The following is a 14,091-nucleotide window of genomic DNA, read 5'->3' on the forward strand; positions in this document are numbered from 1 at the left end:
CACAAATCACTACTACCTCATTCTGTCGTTTACATTGTTTAACAAGCAACACACACAAATCACTACTACCTCATTCTGCCGTTTACATTGTTTAACAGGTAACACAAACAAATCACTACTACTCATTCTGTCGTTTACACTGTTTAACAGATAACACACACAAATCACTACTACCTCATTCTGTCGTTTAGACTGTTTAATAGATAATACACACAAATCACTACTACATCATTCTGTCGTTTACACTGTTTAATAGACAACACACACAAATCACTACTACCTCATTCTGTCGTTTACACTGTTTAACAGACAACACACACAAATCACTACTACCTCATTCTGTCGTTTAGACTGTTTAATAGACAACACACACAAATCACTACTACATCATTCTGTCGTTTACACTGTTTAATAGACAACACACACAAATCACTACTACCTCATTCTGTCGTTTACATTGTTTAACAGACAACACACACAAATCACTACTACTCATTCTGTCGTTTACATTGTTTAACAGACAACACACACAAATCACTACTACTCATTCTGTCGTTTACACTGTTTAGCAGACAACACACACAAATCACTACTGCCTCATTCTGTCGTTTACACTGTTTAACAGACAACACACACAAATCACTACTACCTCATTCTGCCGTTTACATTGTTTAACAGACAACACACACAAATCACTACTACTCATTCTGTCGTTTACACTGTTTAGCAGACAACACACACAAATCACTACTGCCTCATTCTGTCGTTTACACTGTTTAACAGACAACACACACAAATCACTACTACCTCATTCTGCCGTTTACATTGTTTAACAGACAACACACACAAATCACTACTACCTCATTCTGCCGTTTACATTGTTTAACAGGTAACACATACAAATCACTACTACTCATTCTGTCGTTTACACTGTTTAACAGATAACACACACAAATCACTACTACCTCATTCTGTCGTTTAGACTGTTTAATAGACAACACACACAAATCACTACTACCTCATTCTGTCGTTTACACTGTTTAATAGACAACACACACAAATCACTACTACCTCATTCTGTCGTTTACATTGTTTAACAGACAACACACACAAATCACTACTACTCATTCTGTCGTTTACACTGTTTAGCAGACAACACACACAAATCACTACTGCCTCATTCTGTCGTTTACACTGTTTAACAGACAACACACACAAATCACTACTACCTCATTCTACCGTTTACATTGTGTAACAGACAACACACACAAATCACTACTACCTCATTCTGCCGTTTACATTGTTTAACAGACAACACATACAAATCACTACTACTCATTCTGTCGTTTACACTGTTTAACAGATAACACACACAAATCACTACTACCTCATTCTGTCGTTTAGACTGTTTAATAGACAACACACACAAATCACTACTACCTCATTCTGTCGTTTACACTGTTTAACAGACAACACACACAAATCACTACTACCTCATTCTGTCGTTTACATTGTTTAACAGACAACACACACAAATCACTACTACTCATTCTGTCGTTTACACTGTTTAGCAGACAACACACACAAATCACTACTGCCTCATTCTGTCGTTTACACTGTTTAACAGACAACACACACAAATCACTACTACCTCATTCTGCCGTTTACATTGTGTAACAGACAACACACACAAATCACTACTACCTCATTCTGCCGTTTACATTGTTTAGCAGACAACACACACAAATCACTACTACCTCATTCTCTCGTTTACATTGTGTAACAGGCAACACACACAAATCACTACTACCTCATTCTCTCGTTTACATTGTTTAACAGACAACACACACAAATCACTACTACTCATTCTGTCGTTTACACTGTTTAACAGGCAACACACCAATCACTACTACCTCATTCTCTCGTTTACATTGTTTAGCAGACAACACACACAAATCACTACTACCTCATTCTCTCGTTTACATTGTGTAACAGGCAACACACACCAATCACTACTACCTCATTCTGTCGTTTACATTGTTTAGCAGACAACACACACAAATCACTACTACCTCATTCTCTCGTTTACATTGTTTAACAGGCAACACACACCAATCACTACTACCTCATTCTGTCGTTTACACTGTTTAACAGACAACACACACAAATCACTACTACCTCATTCTGTCGTTTACATTGTTTAATAGACAACACACACAAATCACTACTACTCATTCTGTCGTTTACACTGTTTCACAGACAACACACACAAATCACTACTACCTCATTCTGTCGTTTACATTGTTTAACAGGTACCACACACAAATCACTACTACTCATTCTGTCGTTTACATTGTTTAACAGGCAACACACACCAATCACTACTACCTCATTCTGTCGTTTACACTGTTTAATAGACAACACACACAAATCACTACTACCTCATTCTGTCGTTTACATTGTTTAACAGGTACCACACACAAATCACTACTACTCATTCTGTCGTTTACACTGTTTCACAGACAACACACACAAATCACTACTACCTCATTCTGTCGTTTACATTGTTTAACAGGACAACACACACAAATCACTACTACCTCATTCTCTCGTTTACATTGTTTAACAGGCAACACACACAAATCACTACTACCTCATTCTGTCGTTTACACTGTTTAACAGGCAACACACACCAATCACTACTATCTCATTCTGTCGTTTACATTGTTTAACAGGTACCACACACAAATCACTACTACTCATTCTGTCGTTTACACTGTTTCACAGACAACACACACAAATCACTACTACCTCATTCTGTCGTTTACATTGTTTAACAGGTACCACACACAAATCACTACTACTCATTCTGTCGTTTACATTGTTTAACAGACAACACACACAAATCACTACTACCTCATTCTGTCGACAACACACACAAATTTACCTCATTCTGTCGTTTATTGTTTAACAGACAACACACACAAATCACTACTACTCATTCTGTCGTTTACATTGTTTAGCAGACAACACACACAAATCACTACTACTCATTCCGTCGTTTACACTGTTTAACAGACAACACACACAAATCACTACTGCCTTATTCTGCCGTTTACACTGTTTAACAGGCAACACACACAAATCACTACTACCTCATTCTGTCGTTTACACTGTTTAACAGGCAACACACACCAATCACTACTATCTCATTCTGTCGTTTACATTGTTTAACAGACAACACACACAAATCACTACTACCTCATTCCGTCGTTTAAATTGTTTAACAGCAACGCACACAAATCACTGCTAACTCATTCAGTCGTATACATTGTTCAACAGGCAAAACACACAAATCAATACTACTTCATTCTGTCGTATACACTGTTTAACAGAGAACACACACAAATTACTGCTACCTCAGTCTATCGTTTACTTTGTTCAACGGGCCCGGCATGGCCAAGCGCGTAAAGGCGTTGGATTCGTAATCCTAGAGTCGCGGGTTCGAATCTCGATCGCACCAAACATGCTCGCCCTTTCAGTCGTTGGGGCGTTATAATATGACGGTAAATCCCACTATTTGTTGCTAAAAGAGTAGCCGAAGAGTTGATGTAGGGGGGGTGATGACTAGTTGCCTTCCCTCTAGTCTTACACTGCTAAATTAGGGACGACTAGCGCAGATAGCCCTCGAGTAGCTTTGCGCGAAATTCAAAACAAACAAACTTTGTTCAACAGGCAACACATACAAATTACTACTGCCTCATTCTGTCATATACACTGTTTAACAGGCAACACACACAAATCACTACTACCTCACTCTGTCGTTTACATTATTAACACTTAATACATACACTATATTATCAACACTACAACTAATTCTGTCTTCTACGACGCAGTCTCAAGACTTTGTCTGGTTGACGAAACCATTTCAAGTCACTCTAAAAAATACGGCCCTTAGTTTTTTATGCGTACACTTGACTATAAACCTTACGTGCAGAAATGTGTTTTTTAAAGAAGCAAATCGGTATTGGCTACAGGCCTGCGTACAATCTGATAAAAGTTGAACTGACTCGTAAAGTTTTGTTCATCTCAAGAATGTTGTTTGCTGTAGTTAATTTTTGTTTGTAATTTCGTACTGCTACCTTTTTAAAGCTTTTGATGGTTTTTATGACTTAAACCATGCACATATTAAGCCTAACTGTTGAACACAAACACACACATAAATAAATATATTGTAAAGTTTCAGCCTGTTTCTTCTGAGGCTACTAATAAGCAGTGTTGATATTTTAATTCAATACTGTCAAAGTAAAATATCCTTTACTGTCATTGATAATAATGTTTGATTCTCACTGTAATTAGTGGTATTAATTATTACTTATATGTGAAAACTTAATTTGAAACATAAGAGAGTAAGATATTTTCGTTAAAGGTTATCGCTTTAACCCTTTTCGAAGTTTCTTTACTTTCTTGCACTACAACTAAAAGCAAAATTTTAAACAACTTTATGGAGAGTCCTAGAGTCAAAGAAAAACTCTTTTTGTCGTAAACAAGTTGAAGTAGGGCGCCATGATTATGACGTAAATCTCTATTATTATCACAGACTAATTTTACGTTATTATTAATTAAAACTTATTATCGTAATAGAGCAGTAAATTCACGTAACAACGCGCTGTAAACACTGTTATTTATTGTAGGAAACGTGCTACATGACTTCGCAAAACAAAGGTACTACCGAAACCTGTAGTAGGTTTTCTAAAACAATTTTCATTGTACTGAAAATGTATTGTTTGTTAATTTATCACCACAAGCTTACGTTTTTAAGTAATAATTATAAAAAGAAACATAACGTGATAACATGTAAATCAACGACAGTCATCAATATGTAATGATTATAATAAAACAGCATTTACCGCAGAAGATTCATCGTTACAAATCGCACGTTTCTATAGTTTCCAATTTCCACACAAATAAAACTGCACAAACGATATAACCTATAATTCTTACCCTTTCGGTGTGCTGGTTCCTACGATTATGCGCCATTACGACCTTTTGTGTTGTCACAATCAACGTTTCCGTACACGCACAATACGGTGAGTAATTATTTTTTAGTACGTCAAGAACGACAATATTTTTAACACAGATGTTGAAACCACTGAAGGGAAAACTTGTGATAATTCAACACATTTGTAAAAAACAAAAGCAAGTGTCGACGCAACACAAAAGACGCGAAGGTCTGAATTGTGGAGTGGATGTACGAGCAAACAGCCGCTTTCATTCGGGATGTTATGTAACAGCGAAATCCCAGGGTTACTTACTCAAGCAGGTGAAAAAAAAAGTTAGTCTTCATTTACGGGCTCCCGTATATAGTTTTTCGAATTACGTTATTGAACCATAATTAAAGAAAACACCTTACTTGCCAGTGAGAAGGTTACTGTCGATTTCTATACGGTATATTCAATAATACAGCAATCGTTTCCACGAGAATGTGCAAAGAGAATCTCGCATTTATAATTTTTAGATACCTGACCCGAAGGACAGTTTAAAATTTAGAACCTTAGAGAGCTCGGAACGAAAGCATGTCTAATCTCACATCCATTTAATGTAAGTTTGATGTTTTACTTCATAACGCTTTTAATCTGTTTCTTCTTAGATGTACCGATATCACATACATTATGATGACTATAGTTACACGTCAGAGGAACATTCGACACCAATCAAAACACAGGCTTTTCTCCCTCCAATTATCAAGCTTGTCATAACACGTATGTTATTAAATGCACTACATATCGTGGTGCTGTCCGTAATTTTGAACCCACCAATCACAGCAACCTATCGTTGTGTATAATTAGTTAGTTAGTTGTTAATTCATTTTTACTTTATTTAATTATCATACTTATTTCGCATTATTGTTTCTTTATATCAAATTCCCAATATAAGAAGGGATTGTGTTTTAAATATAAAAAAAGTTAAGCTCAACACAACTATTTGGAACTGGCCTTGTAGCATTAAACACAAGAGTAGCAAAACACCGTCAACCTGGTTTATAATTACACAAACTAAGCAAACTAACCTAAGTTAGTTGTCGTATTCTTGAAATAAATTATAATTAGTTAGAAAATGTACAAAAAAAAATTAAAAAGTAAAAGGTATTCAACTTCTTTCAACGAAAACAAAATCCACTAAGGCTTACCTAGATAAAACATATACCTCTTATTTTTTCGATATGATATAAATTTTTAATACATCTGTAAAAACATCGTTAAGGTTATCTGCCTCCAGCCCTTGATTTACCGACCCGCAGAAAAACTCCAGCACCTTATCAGTCAACTCCACAGCTTAAAGTGGGGTAGAGGAATACTTCCTGGCGTCACAAGGTTCGAACCCACTCACTAGCTCCGAAATACAGAGCTCTGTTACAGGACCCACCTGTGACCTACCACAAAAACAGATGTTCACTAAACGACAAAAAAATTACTTAGAACATGAAAATGGCATATTTACAAACTGTATCTACAATGTATGCCAGACACCCAAAACAATGTATCTTAGTCTAGAGACATCTGAACATATTTAAAAATATGATTGATATTAACAGCTACACGTATATCAACACATGAACCTAAAGTATAAAATAATAAAATTTTTATTATCACATTGAAAAATATATACTAATATCCATTATTCACACATGCTACTCCTTCTGACTGAATGAAAGGGAAGAATATAGGTCTAGCCACTTAATTTTGTTTAAAGTTTGTGTTTTGTTCACCTGGACTGTCACTGTTCTGAATTGTTTGCTATCCCCAGCTTTGCACAATCCAGTCGCGTCTTTCACTGCATCAAGTATGATTAATGATACTGTAATGTTAAAATCTACCGAGTGTCCACTGCCAGAAAGCCTGAAAACGCAAATGCATACATTGATTCATAAGTTAATTGGGTGAATGCTCAAGATGACATACTGGTGACTTAGATGCATCATTTGCAACATATACCAAGCCTTGGTACAATCTGAAATATTATATAAAACAACATGATCGAACTAAATTCTCCACATAGTTACACACAGTTGTAAGCATGCAGTAGTTGCAAAGAAAGTCATGATTATGACCAAAACTAAATATTATTTAAACATTCTAGATATGCTTCAATGGTACAATTATCTTTTCCCTCTCTGTGTTCTATAGTGAAATCAAAGGTTGCCAGAAAGAGAACAATTTCGAAATATTCCTTTTCTTTTGAACTATAGCAGAGTTGTCGATTATGTGAATTGGTAACCCAGCCAATAACTATTTTTCAAGTGAGCAGGTTTCTACATAAAAATGCAATTGGAACCTCATTTCACTGACTAAAAATGACCCACATGTCTCTGTTTTATGTATAAGTTGCCCAGTTAAATTAGTATCTTGGTTTCAGAGAGGAGAGAACTGGTAGGAAGCTTGATGTGTTTCAAAGCTCTCTTCACTTCCAATACTCCCTCCACTTAACTTTCGTATTTTGACAGTTGATTCTTAACCTCGCTAATATTAGCGTTAGGCGTATGACTATCAGTTTTAGTCAGTGTGAAGGTATCATTTCTCCTCTTTTGCACATAAGTTTGGAAGTTCAAGCCCTTTGAAACTTAAAATTTCCGTTTCTGCAGGTAAGCTACTCACCCGAGGTATGGGATATTTCAGTGTCATAAGCTCTTAAGAAATCCTGTACTATAATACAGTCTCTGTCCAGATCTATGTGCTTACAGATATAGAACGAGTGTTGTATCTTCAATTCTCATATTCTTATTTAAACACTATATTACCTACTGTTTCAACAGGGTGTCTTGTTATGGAAGTTAAAATAATTTCAGAAACTTCCTTCCAAGCATTACTCAATAATGTCAGATTTTTTAAGCACAAACTGTGCATTTATTAAAAACGATCGATTTCTTGTGTCAACCAATAACCGACACTCTATACCTTCTATTCACACTACAGCTACTGGTGGCACTTCATTGACATCATAGACACTTAATCTTTTATTCCATACTGCCAAAACTACTCTAATTTTGATCTGTAATCTCAGCAAGGATTACGTTCTTTGTTTCCACTGTCAAGGTGTTATCCTTTCTAGTAAATTTTCCTTTAAAATTCCCAGCCTTTGGGGCTTTTCTGTATTCAGTCTGCTTTGGATGTTTGCAATTTCGAGCTATGTGGCCTTTAATACCACAATTAAAACAAGTTATATGCTTACTTTTATCTTGATTTTTAAAACAGTCTCTTGCCACACTTAAAACATTGCAAGCCCTCACTCTTCATTACTTTGATTCAACAGCTTGCTTTCTTATTCTTACTACAGAATGCAGCTGTCTGTGTAACAGTTGTTCTCTTATCTCTTCTCGAGTAACCACCTCGATTAAATCCAAAAGTGAAATATTTGCTTTACTTACGTTACTGTGAACTCTATCACAAAGTAAACCTCACTTATACTCAGACTTTAAGGTGTCTTGTTCATCTGGGTGCAGGTAAGCTCTAAGTAGTCTATTCTCTGTCTGTTGTGGCTTATGCCTAAACACTCGAACTGTCTTACCTCTCTGTTGAGTCATATTTCGTAACTGTGCCATGATCGTGCTTGGCTTTTCTCGTTTGCCATATTCCTCTATTAACTTACGAGTTAACAAATGAAAACCTATAGTTTCACGTAATTTTTCATAAGCCCTAATAAAACGTTTTGCTTCTCCTGCGGTTCATAGTCTCAAAATGTCTGATTTTTAGGCATTAGTCCAACCAGATATTTCATTTAAAGCATCTATAAAACTCTGGACATCCTCATGAAGCTTACCGTAAAACAATGGTGTTGCACCCTTTAAGTGTGTAGTGTCTCATGAGCCTACTTGTGTGGGTGGATCTACAACAGCTTCAGTATTATTGTCAATCCTTCTAGGTGTAGTAGTTCTCTTCCAGCAGTAGCCATATAGCCCTTTTAGGTGAGTAGTGTCTCCTCCAGCAGTAGCTATATTTACTCATTTAATCGTATTTTCTACTTACACTACTTACAGTACCTTAGGCTAGCTTCTCTGTCTTAAAGACAAAAGGCGGAAGACTTTCGAAACGTCGTCTTCTACACTTATGTCTCCACAACAGGCAGATACAGTCCATTATACAAAGTTTCATCAAGAGTCAGAAAGGTTGTTATATGTTCGAAAAATGTGATTTTTGGTCATTTATATCATTTTAAAACTAAAGTCACTTTGTTTATTGCAAGCCTACTTGTTGTATCCAAGCAGACCATTAACAACTTTCAAGTTTTACATTGCTCGTCTACTACTCTGCATTACCTGAATTCATTTTGAGTCGGTTTAATCCCTTGAACATTGGAGTGTTTTGAGACTTGTCCCTACCGCAGTGTCTGGGGTGAGGTATAAAAGCCAGGGATTTTGGTGTTGTTTTTGCACCCTACCTGTTGGCGACGCGTTTTCAGCTCTGTAACTATATTAGACATTATACCAGATCCTAGTAACGTAGGTTTGAGAAATCAAATTGTTACCTACGACAACGCTTGGTTGAACCAACGCGATATTGCAAGCCTACTTGTTGTATCCAAGCAGACCGTTAACAGAGTTCTCAGAAGTTTGAGTCTCAGCAGACAGTACATGTAAAATATTGATTTATGTCGTAACTGCACGTGGCTTCTTGATACAATGTAAACATCCATTGAGTGGTTCTGGAACGAATCATAACCATGAGTGTAGTCAATAAGTTTTCCTTTTTTTAACATCATATTCTCGCCTCTGTATCTCTCGTCGACCAGGTGTTGCCATTCTGTCATATCCCACTTACAGATTAGGGAGGAGGTTTGTTTCAGTCGCCTTAGCCATTAAGAAAATGTTCCGAGCAAACCGAGCGTGTAGTTTGTTTGGTAATGTTTTTTTTCTGTTTATTGCTTTTATCCAATAGAGCTTAACTGGTTATCCAGACTACACTTTATGAAATTTATATGAGATTAAACAGACACATTCTTCGTGCATTTGTTTGTGAACATCGCCTGTAGATACATTCCACAAATTCAGTTTTTGCCGATTATTTATGCAGCCATTGAAGGCACAGTAAGTGCCTTCACCTATCTTTTACTTTTTTATCATCCACTGCCGATCCTAAGAAAAACAAGAGCAATTTGTAAATGTAAACAAATAATTAATATTGTAATTAGAAACATACGTTTTCATTCACTATCGTAATAGCGAACATACCACATGACTGATTAATGACAGCGCACATTAAATTTAGGTCAAATGTAGATAAACCTGTCAATACACTCCCTGGTTTAGTAATCAGTTGAAAACTTTGTAAAAGAAACATACTAATGAACTAGCTCGCCGACAACAACTCTGTGATGTTTACACGTTATTACAATATCCATCCCAATCCTGAGTAACAAGAAAATTCGAAAAGACAAATGTACATCACGTTAACTCTAAACACTCTCGAAATTTTAGGTTTCATATATTATCATTGCATAATACCAAACCTCCCTCCAATAAAAAATACAGAACATCTGCTTTAAAATGTTAAAATGTAGTTCACAACACTGCCCTGTTCTGAACTTGGGTAATTAGTAATAAAATCACAACTAACTAAGTTACAACTAACGACATCAATAGATTATATGTAATAACCTGTCTCTCTTAAAAGGTTTGTTATTCAGGCTGAAAGTTTTAAAAATAATAAAAAAAAATCTAAGAAAAAGTAACGAAGAATTACGTTTCTAGTGCCTTAACCACCTGTCCATGCCGGACCTATTATTAAGAAAAATGCATGGTGAGTAAGTATTAACTACCAATTTCATCTGAGCAGTTCAAAATATCAATATGTCATAACATCGCTGTTATAACACCCACAAAAACAGTGGGAAATTTATTTCCGTAAATCATTATTTATTCAGCAAACTTTCGATTCAATGATAAATACGCTCCTCCCACCCAAAATCCACGTACGTTTATGCACGTAATATGAAACATTTTGTAAATCTAAAATGATGTAGGGATAACAGCGCCAAACACAATTCGAACAACAACACAGAAGCGATAAAGCTGTACAATATCATCTTTACATCACTTTCAATATTAAAATTTATTGTTACACTGTAAGATGTATGATTACAAAATGGTTACGAAGTCGATCAGTTTGACCAACCTGGTAACGGGTGTCTGGCGTAACCAAGACATATTTTGAATCAATTTAGTTTTCGTTCTAGGCTGTCTAATTACACTATATTTATGACTATCCTGATATGATCATAATATTATGATAAACAAATTTCATATGACCAATCAGGAATATGTATCTTTCAACTGCACTCAAATTAAAGTCAAGTACAAATCTTACAGGGTAATATTTTAATACTGAAAGTAACGTAGGGATGATCTATGTATAGCTGTACCAGCTTTGTATTCTTGTTCGCATTCTTTTTTGTACTGGCATTCCAAAATAATTTTACATTTTTCATATGTGTTTTATTACTTACTTTGTGAGACTATTCCCCTGATTAACTGAATGTTCCATGAACATGTGTAAGAAAATTTAATATTATGGCATGTTTTTTGTGTTTTTTTAACTCCTATGCCCGGTATGTCCAGGTGGGTTAAGGCGTTCGACTCGTAATCTGAATGTCGCGGGTTCGAATCCCCGTCGCACCAAACGTGCTCCCCCTTTCAGCCGTGAGGGTGTTATAATAAGACGGTCAATCCCACTATTTCTTGGTAAAAGAGTAGCTCAAGAGTTGGCGGTGTGTGGTGACGACTAGTTGCCTTCCATCTAGTCTTAAACTGCTAAATTAGGGTCGGCTAGCACAGATAGCCCTTGAATAGCTTTGCTCAAAATTCAAAAACAACAATAAAAAACAATTTTTACTCCTTCGATTCGTGCATAATATGGGAGTTGGTTACATAAAGACACAGATTGTAAAATGTATAAGACATTGAGTATGTACATGTTACAGTAATTTAATGTTCATCTATTATTGGCTGTTAATATCTGTTTTACCCTATACTAAATCGTTTTAAAAAACTAACTTCAAGGGGCAATTATAATGTCATTTACATTAGAATAATGTTTTTTTCTAAAATTACCAATAGTTATTACACTAATTGAGGACATCATGCGTTACCAAGAAACACATTGAGTGTCCTAAGGTTTAAGCTGATTTTGTGATAAATGTGTTGTAACGTTATCTTAACTTCATACAAGAAGAAAGGTGGACAGTTTGATGGGTTGATCACTTCTCGGATTGGTATCTTATTTTTCTTTGCCTTCTTTCCGGGCTTTTTGGACAGAAAAACAGATAAAAATGATTGGCAGTTAACTTTTAAAGTAAAATTATTTGTCAATGTCGATTTCTTAGCGTGAATATTTGTATTATGCTTGTTGAGTACCTTGGCCATCTCTAAACATAAAACATACGAGCCCTTTGTCGACGTCTGCATTTTTTATAGATATATCAAGAAGAAACCAAATCAAAATTCAAATTTATACTGCTATGAAACACACGCTGATACATATTGGAAGAAGGAAGTAACAAATACACTTGTGATGTTCACGGGACCCAAGACAAATATTTTGTTTGTTCTTTTCCTTTACACTTTTACATATACAAGCACGAGATGCGCTGACGTAGGTCAAACATCCAAACCTTTCTGGGAATTCTTGAATGGCCAAGCCAAGGGCATGTTATACGGCTGTCCTCCTTGTGTGTGCAGAAAATTTAGTCTCGCATTTGTTTATACGTGAGGTTTGAAACTTTAAAAACATTAAACACGGATGATAGGTAGTCAGTCCACAAGTCAAATATACAACTGTTACTATAATATACATTGAAAACAATGACTTCACTTTTGTCACATTTCTTTCATATACTCACACAACATGTGATAATGACTGAATTTCCGAAAACAACCACCAAGAGTATACTACATATACTAGATTTAGATTAATATAAAGGAAAACAATATTATAGAAGATTCTCTAATATAATAATTATTAATATAATATAATATAATATAATATAATATAATATAATATAATATAATATAATATAATATAATATAATATAATAATTATTAACATAATATAATATAATTATTAATATAATATAATATAATATAATATAATAATTATTAACATAATATAATATAATTATTAATATAATATAATATAATAATTATATAATATAATATAATAATTATTAATATAATATAATATAATAATTATTAATATAATATAATATAATATAATAATTATTAATATAATATAATGTAATAATTATTCACGACCAACAAACATTCATGCCCCTCACTTGAATTTTTATCATTCTATCGTTTCCAGCATGCCATTTAAGCTATTCTTTATTGTAGGCACTGTCTAACTGAAAAAAAAACACAAAACAAACGTGGTCAGTAATTGTGTTACTCTTTATCTAAATACAGATTAAACAATAGATTTATTCAGTATCTTGTCAGTGTTTCCTTCAAATATTGCCATACTCATTCATCATGATTTAACATGTTAGAAGAATGTTGAGTTTAACTAAGATCGTCAATTTCACATCTTTCTTTCTTCACTACTTTTTTAGCGCATATATTAATAAGATTTAAGTTAATTTATTCATTTAGTTACATTTTATTATGAACTAGAGCGTTTAAGTAAGTATCAAAATGAGAAATCTGATAAAACAAAGAGAATATTATCAGATAACATATTAATACCATGATAATCAAATTAATACGTAAATAAAATAGAGGAAGTATTATTAATACATGCAACACAATTTATACGATTCCGTCCTTTTAGAAAAAAGTCGTATTCAGTTTTTCTCTGTACAACTACACAAATGTACCAGATCCACTGTTTAAATTCCTTTTATTGTGTAGACTGAACATAAACTTTACGTAGACTTTATTTATAATATTCAATATAATGTCAAGGCGTTCGACTCGTAATCCGAGGGTCGTGGGTTCAAATCACGGTCACACCAAACATGCTTGCCCTTTCAGCCGTGGGGGTGTTATAATGTGACGGTCAATCCAACTATTCGTTGGTAAAAGAGTAGCCCAAGAGTTGG

The 14,091-nt window shown here is 34.7% G+C and overlaps 1 protein-coding gene across 2 annotated transcripts in view; it reads right to left on the reverse strand.

The window, feature by feature from the left end:
• LOC143234093 (ras-related protein Rab-32-like) overlaps positions 1-5,728 on the reverse strand; it is a 28,691-nt gene extending 22,963 nt beyond the window's left edge. Inside the window, exon 1 of one of the 2 annotated variants that reach the window (XM_076471152.1) lies at positions 5,005-5,728. In XM_076471152.1, the coding sequence (XP_076327267.1) occupies positions 5,005-5,040 (36 nt within the window). In that variant the 5' untranslated portion in view covers positions 5,041-5,728. The remainder of the gene's footprint in view (positions 1-5,004) is intronic. The other variant, XM_076471151.1, reaches the window with a different exon arrangement.
• Positions 5,729-14,091: the final 8,363 nt, after the last annotated feature.

Source organism: Tachypleus tridentatus, chromosome 12 (assembly GCF_004210375.1).
Source record: "Tachypleus tridentatus isolate NWPU-2018 chromosome 12, ASM421037v1, whole genome shotgun sequence".
NCBI classification, from domain to species: Eukaryota; Metazoa; Arthropoda; class Merostomata; order Xiphosura; family Limulidae; genus Tachypleus; species Tachypleus tridentatus.